This window comes from Aspergillus uvarum, assembly GCF_003184745.1.
Source record: "Aspergillus uvarum CBS 121591 unplaced genomic scaffold BO82scaffold_75, whole genome shotgun sequence".
Classification (NCBI taxonomy): Eukaryota; Fungi; Ascomycota; class Eurotiomycetes; order Eurotiales; family Aspergillaceae; genus Aspergillus; species Aspergillus uvarum.
This window is the reverse complement of record NW_020291372.1, coordinates 74,591-87,033: the sequence shown is the minus strand read 5'-3', so window position 1 is coordinate 87,033 and position 12,443 is coordinate 74,591. Positions and strand designations below refer to the sequence as shown.

At 53.2% G+C, this 12,443-nt stretch overlaps 5 protein-coding genes across 5 annotated transcripts; 3 read left to right on the top strand and 2 right to left on the bottom strand.

The window, feature by feature from the left end:
- The first annotated feature begins 583 nt into the window (after positions 1 to 583).
- On the top strand, positions 584 to 2,949 carry BO82DRAFT_358683 (putative Patatin-like serine hydrolase). Its single transcript, XM_025636360.1, has 3 exons — positions 584 to 875; positions 936 to 1,518; positions 1,570 to 2,949. Exons 1-3 carry the CDS (start codon positions 806 to 808, stop codon positions 2,741 to 2,743), a joined length of 1,827 nt encoding a protein of 608 aa, XP_025487136.1. The 5' UTR covers positions 584 to 805; the 3' UTR covers positions 2,744 to 2,949.
- Positions 2,950 to 3,488: 539 nt separating this feature from the next.
- BO82DRAFT_320746 (DUF803 domain membrane protein) lies at positions 3,489 to 6,070 on the top strand. Its single transcript, XM_025632720.1, has 2 exons — positions 3,489 to 4,485; positions 4,544 to 6,070. Exons 1-2 carry the CDS (start codon positions 3,673 to 3,675, stop codon positions 5,969 to 5,971), a joined length of 2,241 nt encoding a protein of 746 aa, XP_025487135.1. The 5' UTR covers positions 3,489 to 3,672; the 3' UTR covers positions 5,972 to 6,070.
- A 90-nt stretch (positions 6,071 to 6,160) lies between these two features.
- BO82DRAFT_358679 (uncharacterized protein) lies at positions 6,161 to 7,408 on the bottom strand. Its single transcript, XM_025636359.1, has 2 exons — positions 6,518 to 7,408; positions 6,161 to 6,366 (listed from the first exon to the last, which is right to left on the bottom strand). The coding sequence occupies exons 1-2, from the start codon at positions 7,189 to 7,191 to the stop codon at positions 6,246 to 6,248; spliced, it is 795 nt and encodes a 264-aa protein (XP_025487134.1). The 5' UTR covers positions 7,192 to 7,408; the 3' UTR covers positions 6,161 to 6,245.
- Positions 7,409 to 8,579: 1,171 nt separating this feature from the next.
- On the top strand, positions 8,580 to 9,292 carry BO82DRAFT_191978 (uncharacterized protein). The gene has a single exon (XM_025630530.1). The coding sequence runs from the start codon at positions 8,776 to 8,778 to the stop codon at positions 9,232 to 9,234; it is 459 nt and encodes a 152-aa protein (XP_025487133.1). The 5' UTR covers positions 8,580 to 8,775; the 3' UTR covers positions 9,235 to 9,292.
- Positions 9,293 to 10,081, bottom strand: BO82DRAFT_191979 (uncharacterized protein). The gene has a single exon (XM_025630531.1). It carries the CDS (start codon positions 9,894 to 9,896, stop codon positions 9,351 to 9,353), a length of 546 nt encoding a protein of 181 aa, XP_025487132.1. The 5' UTR covers positions 9,897 to 10,081; the 3' UTR covers positions 9,293 to 9,350.
- Between the last annotated feature and the right edge of the window lie 2,362 nt (positions 10,082 to 12,443).

Genomic DNA, 12,443 nt, shown 5'->3' with positions numbered 1-12,443 from the left:
TGGGGACAAAGACCCGTGTCGACAGGTCAACCAGTCAACAATAATGCACCGCGGGGGATCTTGTTCCGGTTCCTGGGATGGGAAGTCCCATGGTTGAAGCGGCCACCTGGCTATAGCTAGGTTATCGCTGGTACTGGTGGGTTCCTTCATCAATGACATTGTTGATTACACACATATGCAGCGCGTAAGCCAGTCAATCCATCCGAAGTTCCGAGCGCAAACCTGACAAACTCCTCGTACTACTCGGACTTATTTTTGCGTACCTACTGTGGTCGTACTCCGTAGTGTTGGCCCAATTGGGCTCATTACGTCAAGAACCTTGAACCTTGACTCGAAGGTAGTTCGTATGGCCAACACGCACGGTTCCACTTTTTCTTTTCCAGTTCAATTGCACCGCCACCTGCACGGCACGCTGCATGAGACCAATCAATGGACTGTTTATCTGCCCTATAAGACCCGCTCGTGTCTTTCCTCTGAATTCCCAACTGATTAGCTCAGCGGGGCGTGGCGCAGCAGCCGGCATCAGCCGTTCATGCCATCACCGTTCGTTCCGGAGTAATCATTTTGTAAGTCATTCTCCATTCTTCACTCCATTCCTCGCTTCTTGCCGCCAGAGGCTTGAGACAGAGGAAAAAAAGAAAAAAGAAAAAACTCATCTGTTACTCTCCCACCATTATCTCTAGCACTTGTCTACTTTCATTTCTGCGCCATCGCACCAGGATCCTTGGGAGCACTCCTTTTCTCCTCTAACTTACTGCCTACAACCGTTTCCGCCTGATCGTGCGTGTCTCAACCCCGCGGGGTCATGGATTACTCCGTCAATCTCCGCCGCAAGGATACCACCAAGGGCCCTCCCTTGAGGATCCTTTCGCTAGGTAGGGCGTTCTACTCTGGCTCTTACTTTCCATACTAACTCTTATACTCTCAACAATCAGATGGTGGCGGTGTCCGGGGCTATTCCATGCTTATTATCCTTCAAGAACTCATGTACCGTGTATACGTCGAATGCGAAGGAAAGGCACCTCGTCGTGAGGACATTCCCAAACCATGCGACCATTTTGATCTCATCGTTGGCACCGGAACCGGCGGTCTCATTGCCCTCATGTTGGGCCGTCTCCGCCTTGACCTCGAAACCTGTAAGGAAGTCTACGTGCGCATGACCCGCCGGGTCTTCGAAACCGACAAAACCATTGCCGGCATCCCATTCCGTTCCACCTTATTCAAGGCCTCCAGGCTCGAAGAGGCCATTCGCGAATGCGTCCGTGAACATACCGTTTTCGAGGCCGAGGGGAATGACATGACCCCCGGCAGCGCGCGCAACTCACTCGCCGGTGCCCCCTATAGCCCCAATGCGGTCGCCATTCCGCAGCGCTCGGGCAGTCGCGCTAGTTTCAGCACCACCAGTACGGCACACTCGTCCGGTCACCATAGTCATCGCAATTCGACATTTGTGAACGGCTTGCGGTGGGGAAACCCGGATGCGTTATTGTATGACAATCGGGAATATCGAACCAAAACGTATGGCCTCTTGCGCTCCCACTATCCTATGGACTCTACTGACTTCTTCAGCGCGGTCACCGCTCTCTACAAAGGTACCACCCGGAATGGGTCGTCTGTCATGCTCCGTTCATACGATTCCCGCAAAGAGCCCCCACCCGAGTTCAATTGTACAGTCTGGCAGGCCGGTCGGGCCACCTCGGCCACCGGGATGGCTTTCAAGCCGATTCAGATCGGCCAGCACGTGTTTATCGATGAAGGGGCCGGCACCTACAATCCGGCGCCGCAGGTATTGGACGAAGCGACGGTGAACGAGTGGCCGGGCCGTGAGGTGGGTGTTTTCGTCAGCGTCGGGACCGGCAAGCGACCGCCCGGCACAAACAACCGCCAACACGAGTGGTGGGAAGATTTCTTCGGGGATGCGCTGGGGTCGTTCGCGGAGGCACGTCGGCGACTGATCGCCAAAATCGAGGGCTGTGAGGATATTCATGTGGCTATGCTGCGCGACCATCTTTCGAAGCGCAACGTGAGCCAGGATAATTATTACCGATTGAATGTTGAGGTCGGAGTGGGCGAGTTTGGCATGAACGAGTGGAATCGCCTGGCGGACATCAGCACCAATACCAGGCGTTATTTGACTCGACCGGAGGTGAAGCGACAGATCCTTGATGCCGGAGTCAAATTTGCCAAAATCAACCGACAGCATCGACGTCTGGCCGACCATGCGGCGGCTCCTGGAGGGAATGACGCAGGCGAGGAGACCAGTTCCATCCTGGGCAGTCCCGTCCTGTCGGTGCAGCCTCCGTTGCCCCATCCGATGGCGGTGGAATTGCCTGCCGAGTTGCCCGGCGATTTTGTTTTACGACCGTTGACGGCGACCGATGATACACTCCCCGCGCACCCGACACCGCACGATGCAGTTCTGGGGTCCCCGGCGCGTGGCTCGGGCAGTGATCTGGCCAGTCCGAGTCCCCATGGATCTTCGCGGCCTAGTTTTGAGCTACCGTCGCATCATAACGGGGAAGAGATGCCTCCACCCGTGCCGCCAAAGACCCCCATCCCTTATCCTGACCATCCCAGTGAACTTGGCGGGATTCCCATGCCGATGCCGACAGTGATGCCTCCGGCGACGACGAATAGTGGCCACGGATATCCGGGGGCAGGCGGGAAGATCCGACCGCCATATCCTATGGATGAACCTCCCGTGGTGAACAAGCAGCGGAAACCGAGTTATCATGTTCGATGAGCAAATGATTCTATGATATGATCTGCTTAAATACTTTATGGGATGGAGAAAGGGGGGCTGAGGTTATGGCGTCAAGATACCCACGAGAGAAGATGTCCCGTAAGCATAGTGGAGGATGGGAGGCCGGAGGAGTTTGATTGAGGATCTGATGAGGACTTGATGATATTGAATTGAAGGATACCCTAATTAATGAGTGAATGAATTCCCTTTTTTTTTTTTTTTTTTAATGCATTGATTGTATGGGCAAGCGTGGAGATGTACTGTAATTTGTAATTAAGGTACAGGTAGCCAAGTGGAAGGAAGTGGGAAGAGGGAAGAGGGCAGAGGGCAGAGACCCGCTGCAGCTCAACCAGCCTCTCTGTTTATTATTTCCTGACAGCCCCATCTTACTCTATACAATCACCACGAACTGAACTTGCATCTACATTACTATAAATTAAACTAATCGCTTGCTCTTACTTGCTACATTGCTACTGCTCTGTCGTGTAGAGACAGCCCCAGATCTTCGAAAGTACAGTAAGTTAGATTAGAGTGTTTATGTTATCAACCTGACACATTCCAACCCACCGGCTCACTCCACATGCCCGTGTTGTCGCAACTCAGCCACCGTCTTGCCCACGGTCTTTCCCACGGTCTTTAGCGCCGTCTAATTATGTTCAATCAGTCTTTCTTTTTCGCCCCGATCTCCTTCCTTCTCCCAACCTCAGCCTGAAACCCAGACATACGAAAGGCACAAGGTCACTTGAAAAAGAGAGAGAAAAAAAAAAAAAAAAAAGGGGGTCGTGTGCTGACTAGGTACCACCATTTCAGTCATTCACTGCTGGCAGTGTGTCTTCAATCAAATCACCTCTCTCTCACCATCTCCTTCTCTCCATGTAACCACGGTTCTCTCCGCTCTGAACCACTTCCTTTCCCTCTTCTCGATCGTCATGGCTGCCACGACAACCGCCGCAGCGATGACAGCGCTCTACAACTACACCACCACAGCCGCCCTCTTGGCTGCACGAGAAGCTACTACTTCAGCCGCCTCTTCCTCCTCATCCTCGCGACCCGCCTCCTACAAAATCGTCGGGATCTGCCTCGCCGTCGCTTCCGGCTTCTTCATCGGCACCTCTTTCGTCCTCAAGAAGATCGGCCTCCTCCGCGCCAATGTCAAATACAACGAAGAGGCCGGCGAGGGTTATGGCTACCTCAAGAACCTGTACTGGTGGGGAGGGATGACCCTAATGATCGTCGGCGAGATCTGCAATTTCGTAGCCTATGCGTTCGTGGATGCGATCCTGGTAACCCCGCTGGGCGCGCTCACCGTCGTCGTGTGCACCATCCTCTCCGCCATCTTCCTCAAGGAACGCCTCAGCTTCGTCGGGAAGGTCGGCTGTTTCTGCTGCATCCTTGGCTCCGTGGTGATCCCGCTCAATGCGCCCGAGCAGTCGTCCGTGAGCGATATCCAGGAGATGAAACACTATGTGATCACCCCCGGGTTTCTGTCCTATGCGGGAGTGATCATCGTCGGGTGTACTTTCGTCGCACTGTATCTGGGGCCGCGATACGGGAAGAAGTCCATGTTCGTGTATCTCAGTATCTGCTCGCTGATTGGGGGGCTGAGCGTCGTTGCGACCCAGGGGCTGGGCTCGGCCATTCTGGCGCAGATCAATGGGAAGTCGCAGTTCAAGGAATGGTTCTTGTATGTTCTGTTGGTTTTTGTGGTAGCCACGCTCTTGACAGAAATCATTTATCTAAATGTGTGTGCTCTCCTTTCCACCCACCTGCTTGGGATGAATGTCTGCTGACCGAATACAGAAAGCACTGAATATCTTCAACGCGGCCCTCGTTACTCCGACCTACTACGTCTTCTTCACCAGCGCAACCATCGTGACCTCCGCCGTTTTGTTCCAGGGCTTCCACGGCTCTGTCAAAGACATCGTCACCGTCGTCCTCGGGTTCCTACAGATCTGCGCAGGTGTGGTCTTGCTGCAGCTATCCAAATCTGCCAAAGATGTCCCCGATGCTGCCGTTTTCAAGGGCGATTTGGACCAGGTCCGCGAGGTTGCGACGCAGGAAGAACACGAATTCGAGCCCAAGGCCGACTCCATCCGCGGCGCCGCGGCCATCATCCGCCGCATTTCTACCTCCCGCCGCACCATGGAGGCTGAAGAAGCCCGCCGCTATTATCACGACCGCCAGGAGGACCTACGCACTCCGCTAGCCGAGAATGAAATTGTTGAATGGGATGGACTGCGCCGGCGCAAGACCGTTCTCGGCGAGGGTCCCACAATGGCAGCGCGCACACGCACCCCGTCCGTCCGTCACCATCCATTTCCACCGCTGGGTATGGCCCGCGTGCCGGAGGAGCAGAGATGCGAGGACGAGGAGGACGATGAACCGCCCCGACCGACTACGACACAGAGCAATAATTCATTCCTAGATGACCTCCGCTCGCGCGCGAACAGTATCTTCCATCCGACGTGGCAACCGATACACAAAGAGCCGTTGCACCTCTCAGACGCCGATCCCGTGTCGCTGAAGGCTATGGAATCAAACCGCAAATACCCCGATACTCACTATGCCGGCCGCGACGGCCGTTCCATCAGGTCAGCGGTCAACACTGAGAATGACAATCACACTCTTCCGCCGAGCCCCCCTGCGCACGGAGGCGCTGAACGGCAATTTTCGTTCACCAGTGTCCTCGGTCGAAAGAAAGCCAGTAGCCCCGAACCCGTCGCCGCTCGTCCTGTCTCACGGCAGAGTGGCCTCCATCACCACTATCACCGCTCGTCGGGCGCAACCGAGGAAGAACGCCTTGGCCTGGTGCGAGGGGATTCGAGATCGGATGACCTGGACGAGAAGGCCCTGGGTAGTGCTTATGATGACGACGATATTTGGAACGACGGACCGGACCCGTTGCCATCGGGTCAATCCCACCGAGTCGACTCCCTCGAATCGCATCGCATCTTCTCCAGCGAATCACTGTATCCGGCGCGGCTGCGCGTGAACCCGCTGCCCCCTCTGCCCGACGAAGAACCGTTGGCTGATCCGTACGCGCCAATCGGAATGGCGGGGTTACGACGCGAGTCCGACAGTAGCGCGGGAACATTCGTCTCGTCCCCACCGGCCCGCGGGAGCGGCATAGGGAGTGGTAACAGCGAGGGTTGGCGGAGACATCAATCAGGACGGAGCAGTGGCGGAGGGAGTGGAGGTCTTCCAGGGAAGAAGGGGGCATTTATCTAGGAACCGAGCCAAATGGTATGATATACGATATAAATGATGACTGATGAACTCGATAATGTATATATGAAGATTTGGATATATTAATGTATGTATGTGTATGTGTTAGATCCTTGTTGAAATTAAGGTATTATCGTGACAAGCTTGCGCAAATATATGGCCCGATAAGGATGGGGCGTATATTGCATGGGGGTATCTTTCAAAGTCAAGTGGTGAATGGAGTCATAGTCAATGCGAATCTAGGAATGTCTTGCAGGAGCAATCGTGTATGCATGTATCATAAACCCTCTGCAGATGTCGGGGAGCAGAACCCAAGCACACTCCTCTGCCTCTCTCCTAATTGAACCGCATATCTACCTTCTGAGAGCCGCTTCCCAGCCTTGATACTATCCAAAGCCCTGGTTTATTTTCTCATAATCAGCACGGGCATTTCCTTTTTACCTGACTTACTTACTGCTCACACCTTTCATAATTCGGGATCCCTCGTTGAAAGACAAAGTGGCATATGCGAGGAACGGAAAGGGGGGGGAGGAGAGGAAGCAAGCTTACCATTGGACCCCCACAATCTTCACTCCCTTCCATCCTCCGCGCTGGAGCTCCTTCTGGATCTTGCTAGCGGCGAGTCCACCTCCCGCGCCGCCGTTGCCCGGTCCCGCATTGGGGACTCCGATGATGACATGCGTAATCTTCCGAGAGAGGGAGAGGTTGAGGGTGGCCCCTTGAGAGACTAGGAGGCGCTTGAGAGCGTGGTCCGAGATGAGAGGGGTTGTTTGGCCGTTGATGTGGATGGTGAGGGAAGTGAAGATCTTTTTGTTGTTCATGGGTGCGGTCTGAAGGGCTGACGGTACAGTTTCGCGTGAGGTAGATGGGGTCGTTGCAGGTGTCGTTGAGGGGGGTGTTTGTGTTGTTGGGTTTTTGATCGTGGTCGTGCTCGTCGAGGGGATGGAAGGTGTAGGTGTAGGTGTAGGTGTAGGTGTAGGTGTGGGATGAGATTTGAAGGAAGTGGTTATGGGGGCCGGCGCAGACACAGCTCTTTCTGTTGCTGTTGTCGTCGTTACTGCTGCCGCTGCTGCTGGTGCTATCTCTGTAGCCCAGTCAGGGCTATACCCCGTCTGCACCTTCGCTTTCTTCATCCCAATCGCACCCGATGCAACACCACCACCACCACTGCCATCGCTCACATCCCCAGGGTATCCTCGTTTGCGAACCTGCCCACCAAACATATCTCGTATATCCATCTGACCCGTCGATGTCAATGAAGAGGAAGCCCGAGCCCCCAATTGGACCTGTCTCGACCCATTATGCGACGAGTGCAATTGCGAGCGCTGCTGAGCAGCAAAAAACTGTGACCCCGCGCGGATGTTGTTGGAGTAGTTGCTGTTGTTTTTGTTCCCAGAGCAAACAGAATCGGAATGAGCTGCTGCAGCAGCAGTAGCAGCAAACACCCACTCTCCCTTCCCCGCCTCCTCCTCCTCCCCACTACCATTTCCCATCCCCTCCACTGCTGCAGCAGCAGCAGCAGCAGCAGCAGCAGCAGCAGATGTCAAAGCAGGCGAGGAAGTGCAATCCCCATCCCTCGACCCAAACTGCCGCGCCAGTTTCTCCTGCCGGGTGATCCGCCATTCGCGCCCGCGGGCGCCGCCATCGGCAACCTGATGACCCGTCGAGGCGGAGTTGAAGACGTCGAAGAAGCGGGCTCGCGGCTTTGGATTTGAGTTGAATGTGGGTTTCGTGGATTTCGTGGGAGGTGGTGGTGGCATTGTCTTTTTTCTTTTCTTCTCTTTTTGGAGGGCCCCCCCCTCTCTCCCTTGCGCTCTTGGGGGTTTTTCAACTTCCGGGGGAAGGCGCAGATTGGCGAGACTTGAGGGTTCTTTTCTGCAGGACCAGGTACGCGTGGGGAGTGTCTGCCGGCTGTAAGTTGGAGGGGCTGGAAGCTTTTGTCGTTTAGACTTTGTGGTTTGTCGATTGGGTGTCGGAGGTTTCAAAAGTTCGGGTGGAATGTTTTTGTTTACGATCCATGGATTAGGTACAGTTGCTTAGGCGGAGGGGAGGGGAGGGGAGTCATGTGATAATCGGGGTGGCTTATCGATAAGCTGGTCAGGTCTTTATCGTCTACAGTACGGGGTACATACTTATCTACACTATCTTACTGTACGATGGGAATCACTTTTCTGCCTACTTGTTACTGAGGTAAGGGGAATGGGTGCTAAATCATCCATTAATCTCTTCAGAGAATACATATCCTCAACATTGACTCGATTATCTTGATTGTGAGTGGACAATTTCAAAAAGAAACACTAATAATAATAATACAACGTCTCTACTCAGACGCGTACAGCTGTGATTCTATATGTCACTGACCGCGGGCAGCACCGACGCAATCGTTTCCCAGATAGCAATAAAGTTACAGTACATCGCATCGCAGCGCGACACCCCCTCACTCCCTGAATCTTTATCCAACCAGAATGAGTGCTAAGATGGCAATTGACAAACAGGGACATCCACTTCGCCATGATCTCGTACCTCCAATCAATCCTGCTCCACGGCGCACAACGCACGCATTCCAGGGCGGCGGCGGCGGCGGCGGCGGCAGCAGCAGAAAGACGGTGAAGCGAGGCAAATGCGTGGCTGGGTGGGTGGCCAGTGGTGTAATCAAGGGATGGAAGGATGAATGGGTGATGGATGGTCGACTTCAACCACCATTGATCAGCTGGACAAGCTATAATTAGGGGCAGATCGTCCCCTCCCAGAGAGGGGCCGTGGATCGGCCGCTATGGAAGTGACATACATATGTATGTCACCTTGGAATGTGCACACACTACTACACTACATGCTGTCGCTCAATCCTCGACAGTTGTGCAAAGGGTAATAAGACTAGAGAAATCAAAAGAATCCCAGGGGGGGAGTACAGAAACGACATCCCAACACCATCTCCGGGTATGCTAGCGACTTGTCCTCGCAAAACGGCCAACCCAACCCTGCGTCCGCATATGCATCCCGGGTCGTTGCAGCTGAAACCGACCCTGGCACAGACGCGCGAGGAGCGGCAAGGATGGCAGAGGAGAGAAGCGGTCAGTCAGCCAGTCAGTCATTCGAGGTCTTCATTTGAAGGCACTGCAACAGCCAGCCATGTTCTCCGGCTGGCAGCATCAACGGTAGACGGGCGCAAAGCAAGAAATGAAGACGGAAGGGAAAAGAAAGAAAGAAAAAAAAAAAGAGGAAAAATACAAAAAGAAAGAAAACAAAAAAATACAAGGCGAAAATAGCAGATGGAGGGAGAGAAAGAGTTGGTAGATGTCCTGCCAGCACATACGTGGTTGCCTCTGCTGCCAATCAATGCATGAACCAGCTTGGCCAATCCGGGAGAGATCTTTATTGTCCCCTAATATAGGTAGCTCAAATACTGTTCTTGGATGATTAACCGGGGGGAGGGAAGAGGAGAAGGGGTCCGTGTCGCGGGGACATGGATCCTCAGCCCGGTGGCCAACCATCGCCACCATGTCAGTGTCGCAACTCTCAATGTGTCTGTGACACCCTCTGCTTGGGGTATGGGATGATGCCATCGTGACCTGCCGTACAATATTCTGGATCGAAGGGTCGCAATTGGCTCAGGTAGGGCCCCCTGCGTATTGAATCCAGATCGCTCAGAATTACCAGAGTAGGCAGTAAGCATATCTTGTTTTGCGGATTTATTCTTGGGATCTGGGGAAGAGACCACAGAAAGGAAGAATGGAAGAAAGAAAGTCAGTGAGCCAGAAGATGGCAAGCAGGATTCCACATCCGCAATTTCCTGGTCCTCCACTAATCTAACGCAAGGCAGTCCACCTGCGCAGTCGATCGTGCACGGGTAACTCGTCGGAACATGCAATGTAAGGTTAATTACTGCGTGCAGCCCGCCCTCCACCACCGAAAAGCGACTTCGGGCCATTAGATGACGAAGGATTTACCCACCTTGCCCCAAAGAACAGTAGAAACATATCTTAAGCTCATCGGCGATCCTTGATTGGCTCATTGGTTATGGCCATGGCGGCCGTCGTAGTCGGACACGGATGGACGAAGGAAGCGACTCGGTCTGAGCTAAGTTATTATGGTCGGTCGACGTGATCGAGGACTTGTGCGCGGCTTCGACAAGTGCCGAACAAATACGGAAAGGGCAGGAGGAATAATACTCAGTCAGTAGAACCAATCGCAGAAGTAGACCACTGTATCATTGCAAAAGCCGCTTAACATTCCGGTCATCGAATCCCTGCGCGAAATCAGGTATTGTAAGCGCCGGCCGCTGAACGAATGGAGTAAAATTAGTCCCTGCTCGGAGCTGTTGTCCTTGGGGGCCATTCCCTAACCCTTTTCGACTTATGATCCGCACGGTATTCGTGTCTTCTGAGACCGGAGAGTACAGCAGGTGCTTGAAGTTGACTATGCGATTGATGATAACGAGAATGATGTGGTGGTGGTGGTGGTGCAAATTGTCCGGTCGGAACAAAGAATTCAGATGGAATATGTTCCATGATCGGTTATTCCCGCATCGCCTATCAGCAAGTTAATGCATAGGTCGCACTGCAGGCGGAGATTTGTCTTTGCCCCCCGGGGGTCTTCAGACGATGAGGGGGGTTCTTAGTCGCTAGTCGTTATCGATGGCCTCGGCTCGAACAACCCTCTCAGCCCCGGATGGACGGATGGAGGATGAGGGAGGAAGGAGAAGGTCGGAGCTCCCGGTCAATTCCCCCACCCGTGCTAGTCATCGTCGGAGCTGCACTGTTGTGCATCCGGCTGGAAGTCTGTAGGGCACGGAGAAGAATTGTCAGACAGCTGAAGAATTCTTAGACTAGACGCGAGGCAACCTGGAAGGGTGGTTCGTTGCTTGCGCTTGCATGGCAGCTGCAGGTACAGCCGAGGATTTGGCAGGTAAAACCATGGCTAGCCCAGCGCAACCTTCCCAAAAGTTAGTTAGTACTGAGTATGAGTAGTATAGTCAGTCCATAGTCCATACATACGCCAGTGACCAGTCCGACTGAATCGACCCAATGCTCCATCCTAGGAAGGAGATTAATTGTAGGCGAAAGTGAAAGAATCCTCGGACTATCGTACTAGAGTGTACCCACTCATAGGAGGACAGCATCGAATGAGTCGGATTCGGTCCCCACTTCTGCACCCGGAGTAATTTCTCACCTTCGAGGAGAGCGAGACAGCCGGTCCGGCCATCACGAATCAGCCCCTAAGCCTTTTCGTCCTGAATGGCGCATCGAATGAGCGAAGCGGCGCGCGATCCCCGGCCGTGATTGATCTGATTTGATCCCCGTGCATTTACGCAGTTCGTCCTAGCGTGGCAGGGATAGGCCCGGTTGCTGAAGGGGCCGGCGGTTGACTCCGTTGAGTCCGTTCACTTTTTAGTGAGCCGCTAGTCTATTAGTCTTCTTTTCTGTCAGTGTGTCAGTGTGTCAGTGTCAATGGTGAATTGTCAATTGTCAACTGTCTGGCTGGTTGGTATTTTTGATCAAGTGGGGGTGAGGGGGGAGGGGGGAGGGACTAGGAGGGAGATGAAATGGTGGGGATCGGACGAAATAATGGGTGATTGGTGTGCACTGGATGGAAATCTTTAGCCCACCAAGCTAAATGGACCGACTCAATGAACTAAAAAAGCCTCCAAGCTTGATCAGGCGCAGACTTAGCGCAGAGCCATCCATGATCCCTGGGCTGGACCGCCGACGGTGGGAACTGGGAAGATAGAATAATATTCTGTGTTAATGATAATAATGCTGATTGATGCCGCCGCCGCGACTGCTAATGGCAGGCGGCTAGGATGCCAACTGGAAGAAAAGTTGAGGTCAGACTGGTTTGCTTTGACACTACCTAACATTAGGTAACTTACCTACTAGTGTATAGTGTACAGGTACAGTACCTACTGTATGCCTGTCTATGGTTGAATTCTCCCTGTAACTCCGGCCGGATCCCCTGAATTGGTGATGAGTGTTGTTCCACACCACCTATCCGGTTCTCATTCGTTTTTCTCTCTCTCTTTTGTTATGTTGTTGGGCAAGAGTGATTCCCAATTGGGACTATATTATTATCTCCTATCTGTATCTTATTCTACGCAGGCCAAATCTTCGATTCGGGAGAGTATAATGATCTTGAAATATACCTACACATGAGTACCTAGAGATTCACTTGGACCCCGCAGGTAGGTAAGTTAGTATGTATGTACAACGGCTGCGGGAGTCGGCCCGTCCGTAGCGGACTCCCTCCCGGCCTTTTCTTGTCTCATTATTTTATGTCTACTCCGTACTTGTGATAATACCTGACACGGAATGACAATCGGGGTTCGATGGTCTTGCATGGTCATCTTAATTTTCAGCTGTCTCTCGAACCTAGTCTAGGAAAATTTGACAGGGTTGTAGCCAAGTTGTCAGTGAAGTAGGTACAATACAGACTGCAGTTGACATCCACAGGCCGATCATAATTTTAGCCCTGGACTTAT

What these genes read in the sequence shown, in the direction of transcription:
- BO82DRAFT_358683 (XM_025636360.1), top strand. Translation starts at nt 806, where the DNA reads ATGGATTACTCCGTCAATCTCCGCCGCAAGGATACCACCAAGGGCCCT. An exon ending in CTTGAGGATCCTTTCGCTAG is followed by an intron (nt 876 to 935) that starts GTAGGGCGTTCT and finishes CTCAACAATCAG; the next exon opens with ATGGTGGCGGTGTCCGGGGC. An exon ending in CGGGAATATCGAACCAAAAC is followed by an intron (nt 1,519 to 1,569) that starts GTATGGCCTCTT and finishes TGACTTCTTCAG; the next exon opens with CGCGGTCACCGCTCTCTACA.
- BO82DRAFT_320746 (XM_025632720.1), top strand. Translation starts at nt 3,673, where the DNA reads ATGGCTGCCACGACAACCGCCGCAGCGATGACAGCGCTCTACAACTAC. An exon ending in CAGAAATCATTTATCTAAAT is followed by an intron (nt 4,486 to 4,543) that starts GTGTGTGCTCTC and finishes GACCGAATACAG; the next exon opens with AAAGCACTGAATATCTTCAA.
- BO82DRAFT_358679 (XM_025636359.1), bottom strand. Translation starts at nt 7,191, where the DNA reads ATGTTTGGTGGGCAGGTTCGCAAACGAGGATACCCTGGGGATGTGAGC. An exon ending in AAGATTGTGGGGGTCCAATG is followed by an intron (nt 6,367 to 6,517) that starts GTAAGCTTGCTT and finishes AAAATAAACCAG; the next exon opens with GGCTTTGGATAGTATCAAGG.
- BO82DRAFT_191978 (XM_025630530.1), top strand. Translation starts at nt 8,776, where the DNA reads ATGTGCACACACTACTACACTACATGCTGTCGCTCAATCCTCGACAGT.
- BO82DRAFT_191979 (XM_025630531.1), bottom strand. Translation starts at nt 9,896, where the DNA reads ATGGCCCGAAGTCGCTTTTCGGTGGTGGAGGGCGGGCTGCACGCAGTA.